Source organism: Setaria italica, chromosome IX (assembly GCF_000263155.2).
Source record: "Setaria italica strain Yugu1 chromosome IX, Setaria_italica_v2.0, whole genome shotgun sequence".
NCBI lineage: Eukaryota > Viridiplantae > Streptophyta > Magnoliopsida > Poales > Poaceae > Setaria > Setaria italica.
In genome coordinates this window covers 7,981,593-7,990,805 of record NC_028458.1, presented here as the reverse complement: position 1 = coordinate 7,990,805, position 9,213 = coordinate 7,981,593, and the positions used below count along the sequence as shown (strand labels likewise).

General features: G+C 46.9%; 1 protein-coding gene and 1 long non-coding RNA gene across 2 annotated transcripts; both read left to right on the top strand.

Annotated features, from left to right (window-relative positions):
• Positions 1–181: 181 nt before the first annotated feature.
• LOC101756605 lies at positions 182–820 on the top strand. The gene is made up of 3 exons (XR_215790.2): positions 182–247; positions 333–389; positions 741–820. It is a non-coding gene; the product is annotated as an uncharacterized LOC101756605 (long non-coding RNA).
• Positions 821–4,199: 3,379 nt separating this feature from the next.
• Positions 4,200–9,145, top strand: LOC101755932 (probable linoleate 9S-lipoxygenase 4). Its single transcript, XM_004982024.3, has 9 exons — positions 4,200–4,566; positions 5,294–5,583; positions 6,187–6,430; positions 6,523–6,867; positions 6,958–7,064; positions 7,149–7,256; positions 7,354–7,661; positions 7,745–8,008; positions 8,095–9,145. The coding sequence occupies exons 1-9, from the start codon at positions 4,356–4,358 to the stop codon at positions 8,879–8,881; spliced, it is 2,664 nt and encodes an 887-aa protein (XP_004982081.1). The 5' UTR covers positions 4,200–4,355; the 3' UTR covers positions 8,882–9,145.
• Positions 9,146–9,213: the final 68 nt, after the last annotated feature.

Here is a 9,213-nt window from a genome sequence, read left to right as displayed (position 1 = left end):
ACCCAGGCAGAGAACCAACAAAAACGAACCAAAGACCCCCTAGAAAAGCCCAAGACGGCGACTTCCTTACAGGACGAAATGGGTCCATTCGCCCCCCCCCCCCCCCGCCCGCCGCCCGCCACCGGGCCCGCGTCGCCCCCCTGAGCGCCCGTCGCCCCCTTGAACAGGAGGGCACCCATCACCAGCGCCCCCATCGCCGGCTCCTGCCCCTGCTCCTGGTGACTGACCAGGAGCATATACACCCAAGGTATATATCAACTAATTTTTTTTATAATTTATAACACTTGTTTCGTATAATTATTTACACTAATTCAATTGTTTTATGTTGTCAGGTGCAATTACAACACAAAATCAAATAGGAAGCTACCTGCGAAAAGGAATTTCTTGAGGTATGAACAATCAATTGTACTGGCCTCTTACTGCTTTTCTGAGATAAATCTCATTTGTTGTTGCTGGCATCCTCGGTTGTTTTGTCAGAAGTTGAGAGGGGAACTTTTTATATGTATTGTACTAGTATTTGACTTACCTATCAACATCCACTATAGCTGCTTATGAGATAAAGCACTTCTCTACTATCAGTATGGTTAAATGCAAAATGATAATTCAAAACTATATAATGGATGAACATTTGTACTTTGACATATTTGATTATTTATTTCACATTAGTTTAATAGTTGGATAGTTGGCTTCGTAGTTATGTCTTAGCTTAGTTCTTATGAGTTTTCTTTGATTGGTTGAAGAATGGGTGATAAGGCGGATTGGGGTGATACTTTTTTAAGGCATTTGATTGATGCTTGCAAAGAAGAGATTGAAGCAGGGACTAGGCCGATAGGAATTTTCACTACTACCGGTTGGAAGAACGTTGTTTCCAAGTTTGCAGAAAAATCAGGTGATAGAACAAAAAAAACAATTGAAGAACAAGTTAGATCTTCTAAAAAAGGAGTATGTCACGTTTATGGAGTTCAAGAATTGTGCAACTGGTCTTGGATGGGATGAGGCAAAACAAACTGTTGACTGCTCAGACGAATGGTGGGACGAACACCTTGCTGTAAGAACTATGTTTCTTGATAATTATATTCTTCCCATTCTTTGTACAAAGCTGAATACAGGGAAACGTCAGAAACTGAAATTCAATGGGTGATGAGGTGTATGTCACGTCCGAGATATTTTTATAAGATGTTTCGGATGAGCACCGAGATTTTTGATAAACTTCATAATTTGCTAGTCTCTACTTACAGATTGACCTCAACCAACAATGTTTCGTCTATTGAGTCATTGGCAATGTTCTTGTGGATCGTCGGAGGACCACAATCTTTTTCACAAGCTGAAAATCGTTTCACACGGTCACTTTGGACAGTTCACATGAAGTTTCACGAAGTGTTGAAATGTTTGCGCAAGTTAGCTAAGGACAATATTAAGCCGAGAGATCTACTTTTTCTACGGAGCATGAAAGGGTGAGAGAGGACCGTTTTTGGCCATACTTTAAAGGCGCAATTGGAGCAATAGATGGTTCACATGTCAAAGTGGTAGTACCAGTGGACGAAGTGGTTAACCACACATGCCGTCATGGATATACATCTCAAAATGTGCTAGCTATTTATGACTTTGATATGAGGTTCACCTTTGCGGTTGCCAGGTGGTTGGGTTCTGCACATGACACACGTATCCTCAATCATGCATTGGCAAATTTTCCTTCATTTCCCATGTCTCCTAAAGGTATACATGGTTCTTTCAACAAATTAGCAATATTTGTATTATTATGTACCTTACTAACTTGATTTTGTAGGAAAGTATTATCTCGTGGACTCAGGTTACCCAAACCGAATTGGGTATCTTGCGCCTTTCAAAGGAAGCACATACCATATACCAGAATTTCAGCATCGTTCGGGGCCTCCTCAAGGAAAGTACGAGATGTTCAATTTTTTGCATTCATCTCTTCGTAATGTCATTGAAAGGTCTTTTAGAGTCTTAAAGCAGAAGTGGCGTATTTTGAAGGACATGCCAAGTTTCTCACCTCGTACTCAGAAACATATCATTATGGCTTATCTTGCATTGCATAATTTCATTCGTGATAGCAATTTGTGTGATAAGGAGTTCAAGAGATGTGATGATGATGAGGATTACTTGGTACAGCATACATGTGGTATGAGACAAACACAAGGAGATGATAGTGACGATGTGGAGAATGAGGATACCATGAATACCATTCGCACTAGGATAGCTGATGCTTTGGTTAGTGCGAGAGGAGGAGAGTAATGTTGAGGGATGGCATCCTTGTATAGAACTTTTTGATGGATATAGTTCTATTTATGTGGACCAATTACTTTAATGGATGAAAAACATATAAAATTTATTTTTTTTTTCTTCCTAAAATAGTGGTTTACATTTGAACTAGTGAACGCATTATTTTGTTACGAGCAATTTGCATATAAACACACTCACAGACCTTTAGGGGCATTACAGGTATTTCTTACACAGCCTACAGTTTCACAGCTCCTCTAACCAAACGGTCTTCTGCTTTTCCCATAGCTGCTTTCTCACAGCTGCTTTTCCACAGCCCACAGCTCACAGCAGCTTTTCCAAAAGCCACAGCCCAACCAAACGCACCCTCAGACTTTTGCATATTGGTGAATAGACTTGTAGCTTCCCCAAAACATTTGAGGAGTTGTTGCAGGTTGGTCATGTCTTTTTTCTTTTATCGAATAAGCAAGAGAATTGCGCACCTTCGCATAAAGATAGAAGAAGTTTAAGAATTACAACAACGCGCTTCACAGAGTGTGCGCCTCCAATTCCTAACACACTATGACAGACTATTACAATAATAGATAGCAACGGGTGTAGGTATGTGGTTGCCAGTGGGTAAGCTTGGGCTATTACTCGCCGACGAGACAACCCAAGTTCAAACTCCTGCCTTGATCCACCAGAGCTCACCCTCCGCCTTGATCTTTTGGAGAAGGAGATTCAGCTGCAAACGATCTCCTCTGAACACACATGCATTGCTCTCTTTTCATAAATCCTATGTGACGGTCATGTCTTGAGGAGAGGGTCGGAAGAGTGCGGCATCATATGCATAAAAGGCTTGTTTGGAATTTGATGGGGTCTGCTCCAACTTACCATAAGCGCTAGGCGAGGTGACTATAGAAACAAATAGCTTATGATGATCTGGTCATTATCTCGAAGTTACTTATGAAGGTATGGTGAGCGGGCTTTATAGAAATTTTACCTATGTGCGTGTCATGTACTGTTTTCTTTTCTCTTTTTATTTTTGATTGCAAAAGTTCATATTTTTAAATGCTCCAGAAAGCTATGAATCTAGAAAACCAAAACGACCTACAATTTGAAACAGATGGAAGTATTAGAAAGGAATGGATCTATCATAGAGGAAATCCGATCTTGAATGCCTATCATACCATATGGGTCTACTCCCTTCATTCTAAAAAGACTGTTCATTTAGCCTTCAAAACTTGTCCCACAAAGAGTATTTATATAACTTCCAGGCCATCCAACAAAGACCCTCATAATACCTTCTTGCCCAGTTAACGAATCAATCATTTACTCCTACTATTGATGCCGGAGCTAGACTCGCTAAACAAGAAAGGGTAATAGGTCCGACAATTAGTGCAAACGTACATGCATAATTAATTCTACTCGGTAATCCATCTGATTAAGAGGAGCTATTAAGAATATTTTAAATTTTTAGCATTACTACTATCTTATTTAAAATTTTCCAAACAAACCGTCTTTGTGGTACGGAGGGATTACAGCCTTGTGTCAAACTAAGGCCAAAATCGCTCGGATCCAAAGCCGAAGGGCGCTCGTACGGACCAGTCTGTCTGGGAACGAACTTCGTCCGTTGAATACTTGAATCGGCATCACCACTTCACCAGACCCTACCAGTCCTACGGCTTCCTGGGCCTCGCTCTCGCGGCAGGATTTGCACGTGTTTCCCCGCTACCGAGCTGGGCGTCCGTGTTCCACGCTCGCCCTCGCATGCTTAAACGGACACAGCCAGCCCGGCGATTGGCTGCCATCCTCTCCGGCGCGGCATGGGGCATACATTCATTACATACATAGTGAGTGTGAACAGGGGCGACCGAGACGATGGGGGTGCCAGTATGCCTCCGTCCCGGTCCCCCCACGTGTGGCACGACACCTTGCCCGAGTTGCCACGGCCTATAAGTTTCAGGCTCCCAGCAGCTCGTGTCAGCAGCAGCAGCAGCAGAGCTCAGTAGGCCACGTACTGTTCCATAGCCGCTAGCAGCTTGGTTTGCTGGGGGGCAGCACGTTGGCAGGGCAGGGGCAGGCAGCAGGTCACTCTTTCCTTTGAGAGCGCGAGGAGGAACAAGCTAGCAAGCATGCTGCTCCACGCGGTGGCGGACCGGCTGGCGGGGAAGAACAAGGCGGCGTGGAAGCACGGCCGGATCCGCGGCACCGCGGTGCTGGTGCGGAAGGAGGCGCTCATCTTCGACCACTTCCACGCGTCGCTCCTCGACGGCCTGCACCGGTTCCTCGGACAGGACACGGGGCTCGCGTTCCAGCTCGTCAGCGCCACGGCGGCCGACCCCAGTAAGCTCAATATTAGCAAATGATGGACACGTGTGGTGTAGTAACACGTTCAAACTCAATATTTTTCTAAAATCTGTTATATTGATTTTGAGAATATATTTTGTTCCGAACTATTGTTCCTTGACATATGATTTTAATATAAAATAAATTTAATTATATTATTATTACCTTAAGATCTTTGTACTGTACTGTTACCCGTAGCGATGTACAAAACAATCAATTTTTTTCTCTCCCAATATTGAGGACGAATGTAGAGACATAGTTAACATAATGCTCTCTATAAACAATGTACTAAGTAGTGAACGAATGGATGTTTCTATATTTTCTTGATTAGGTTATTTTACGATGGAACCTGTACTTATTCGGATTCGAGTCCTCTACTTAGTGGGTGCTTGTATTGCTCTAAAATTTATCCATTAACGGTGCTATTTTAGTAAGTGGCGTGCCCTCGAGAGGTGAGGTAGAACTGCGTGCCTTCATTTAGTGCTGGTCCAGGTGCCTCTCGAGAGGTTGAGTTTGTTTCCTGGAGAGAGAAATGACACGTGGAATTTCACGCGAATTTCGTACCAAGCTATTCAATTCTCGTAAAATACTAAAATCAGGGGAAATCCTGTTGTCTTTGGGCCGTTAAAACAAAGGGGGCGAGGGGCAGCCCACGCTCATCTCCTCTCCTTTTCTGTTCTGCACTTCTGCTGACTGGTGTCGTGGGCATGGCGATCGATTCCAGAAAATGGGGGCAAAGGGAAAGTCGGGAAGCCGGCGCACCTGGAGGAGCTGGTGATGACGGTGAAGTCGACGGAGACGGGGGAGTCCATGTTCCGGGTGAACTTCGAGTGGGACGACTCGCAGGGCATCCCCGGCGCCGTCATCGTCAGGAACCACCAGACCGAGGAGGTCTTCCTCAAGACTCTAACCCTAGAGGGCGTCCCCGGCAAGGGCACCGTGGTCTTCGTCGCCAACTCATGGGTCTACAACCACAACCACTACGCCCACGACCGCATCTTCTTCGCAAACGACGTGAGTTGTTCTCGTAGACTCCTTCTCCCTGAATCACTCTCTCCTGCGTTGTGCGTTGTTTCCCATTTCTCTGCTGCTGTAGTACTATCCTGCTTATTGATGGACACTGCAGTGTATATACATAATTTGTGATTCAACTAACATTGCACATAAATTTTAGACGTCTTGTAAAAAAAATCCCATCCGTTTTTAAGGTGGAAACATGTAAACTTTTGAGGATCATGTAAGCAAGATAGTAAAAAACAAGTTACTGTCCCTTCATAATCAGAGACGATATGGAGACAGAAATTCGAGGTTCATTTTAGTGCACACAAAATGGCTCACATTGCACAAAGATAAGCACGCACAGATATAATTCATGAACGGAAAGAACTTACTTGTTGATATGACTAGATCATTTTGCTTACTGGTAAGAATATACAGCGAACTTGGCATGCCTTTGCTAAAATTTAGAATTTATACTCTGATATGTCAATGCACAAATATAAGCATACTTATGTTATCATATAATTATCTCATTCCATACTTATATCAGCAATACTTTTGTTTAATGTTACAAGAGAACCAGCCACCTCAGTACATCACCCTCTTTCTACATTGCAGACATATCTGCCTAGCAAAATGCCTGCGCCATTGGTGCCTTACCGGAACGAGGAACTTAAGATTCTCCGAGGTGACAATAATCCTGGACCATACAAGGAGCATGATCGTGTCTACCGTTATGACTACTACAACGACCTTGGTGATCCAGACCATGGCAAAGATAAGGTACGGCCGATCCTCGGTGGCAGCAAAGAACACCCATATCCTCGCCGTGGCAGAACTGGACGGCGCCCAACGAAAACAGGTGAGTGCAGGTCACTGCATTTTCACCCATACAAGGTTACGGAACCATGCAACATTTGGCTGATATCCTTTGTCTCTTGATCTTCTATCCAGACCCAAATTCGGAGAGCAGGCTTTTTCTGCTCAACCTGAACATCTATGTCCCGCGTGATGAACGCTTTGGACATCTCAAGATGTCAGACTTCCTTGGGTACTCCCTGAAGGCAGTCATTGAGGCTGTTGTTCCAGCGATAGAAGCCTACACCGATGATACGCGAAATGAGTTTGATTCATTTGAAGACATCCTGGGACTCTATGAACTTGGTCCGGAAGCACCCAATAACCCACTAATGGCTGAGATTAGGAAGAGGATACCCAGTGAGTTGCTTAGAAGTATGTTGCCGGTTGGTGCTCACGACGACCCCCTAAAGATGCCCCTTCCAAATGTCATCCAATCAGGTATAAACTTTCGGCGAACATTTAGTGTTGATCCGGTAGTTCGTACAAATAATTGTTTCGTGATCTTGCCTAAATCTTGGTTTGCACTAGATGCACGCAACAAGGTTCCACAAGATAAGTTTGGCTGGAGGACTGATGAGGAGTTTGCTCGAGAAATGCTTGCAGGCGTGAACCCAGTGGTCATCAGACGTCTGAAGGTTAGAACCTTGTATCGGATGCATTTTCTCCCATAGGAAGTTTTAATATAGTATGTTAATTTTTTTCCTGTTTGATGATCACAGGACTTTCCTGCTAAAAGTACCCTAGACCGAAGAGTGTACGGGGACCATACCAGCAAAATTACTGAAGCCCATATTCAGCACAACCTGGAAGGCCTGACAGTGCAGGAAGTATGCTGAACAACTTAACCGATGCATAACTGAAACATTTGGTACAGAAATAGTTGGCAGGAACTATTGCTTTATTCTGATAACACAACATTTGCAGGCGCTAAGGAAGAACAGGCTCTTCATCCTGGACCACCACGATCACTTCATGCCATACCTTGACCAGATCAACAAGTTGAAGGGCAACTTCATCTACGCCACCAGGACCCTGCTGTTCTTGAAGGAAGATGGCACGCTGAAGCCCCTGGCCATCGAGCTTAGCCTGCCCCACCCCAACGGCCAGCGGCATGGCGCGGTGAGCAAGGTGTACACCCCTGCTCACTCAGGCGTCGAGCGCCACATCTGGCAGCTTGCCAAGGCTTACGTATGCGTCAATGATTCTGGATGGCATCAGCTGATCAGCCACTGGTACGGAGATCTGCTCCATCTGTTCTGAAACACTGCCAGAGAAAGTTTGCTGTCCCTTTGATGTTTCGTGTGCCTTTTTGCAGGCTGAACACGCACGCGGTGATCGAGCCGTTCGTGATCGCGACGAACCGGCAGCTCAGCGTGGTGCACCCCGTGCACAAGCTGCTAAGCCCGCACTTCCGCGACACGATGAACATCAACGCCCTGGCACGCCAGACACTCATCAACGCCGGTGGCATCTTCGAGCTCACCGTGTTCCCCGGGAAGTACGCCCTCGAGATGTCCTCTTTCGTGTACAATAACTGGAATCTCACGGAGCAGGCCCTCCCCAACGATCTCATCAAGAGGTACGTGCAGATATAGGAACTTGATCAGGATGCAACAGCGCGATACCCAAACTGTATGGTTGATACGGGATTTCCCGAGCTTGCAGAGGCGTCGCCGTGCCGGACGCGTCGGACCCGTTCGGTGTCCGTTTGCTGATCAAGGACTACCCGTACGCCAAGGACGGCTTGATGATTTGGTGGACGATCGAGCAGTGGGTCAAGGAGTACCTGGCCATCTACTACCACAACGACGGCGAGGTGCGGCGCGACGCGGAGCTGCAGGCGTGGTGGAAGGAGGTCCGTGAGGTCGCGCACGGTGACCTCAAGGACAGGGACTGGTGGCCCAAGATGATCACCGTCAAGGAGCTCGCCAGGACGTGCACGACCATCATCTGGGTGGCGTCGGCGCTGCACGCGGCCGTCAACTTCGGGCAGTACCCGTACGCCGGGTACCTCCCGAACCGGCCGACCGTGAGCCGGCGGCCGATGCCGGAGCCAGGCACCAAGGAGTACGCGCAGCTGGAAGCTGGGCAGGAGGAGGCCGACAAGGTGTACATCCGCACCATCACCAGCCAGCTCCAGACCATCCTGGGCATCTCGCTCATCGAGATCCTCTCCAAGCACTCCTCCGACGAGGTGTACCTCGGCCAGCGCGACGAGCCGGAGCGCTGGACGTCGGACGCCAAGGCGCTGGACGCGTTCAAGAGGTTCGGCAGCCGGCTGGTGGAGATCGAGAAGCGCATCGTGAAGATGAACAACGACCCGGCGAACAAGAACCGGACCGGGCCCGTGAAGATGCCGTACATGCTGCTGTATCCCAACACGTCGGACGTCACCGGCGAGAAGGGCGAGGGACTCAAGGCCATGGGCATCCCAAACAGCATCTCCATCTGAGCAGAGCAGAGATTTTCCCCTAGATGATTCTACATGTTGCTGCTCGGTAGCTATGCGTCGTTCCCCTTTTTCTCAAGTCTGTGCGTGTGGCGTGTCACTGTGCATATGGTTTGTCCATGGGCTTTTGCCTGTGTTGGGATGGTTGCAGTCAGCGGAGTCTTTGGCGGAGAGAGGGAGGGGTCCGCTCGTCGGTGAGTGAGGAAGAGTGTGCTACTTTTCTGAAAAGCTACCACAGTTATTCCATCAAATGATTTTTCCACGACTCACAGCTACTTCTCCGTAATCTACGACCCCAGCTACTTTCTTTTTTTTTATATCGCTGCTCAACCAAG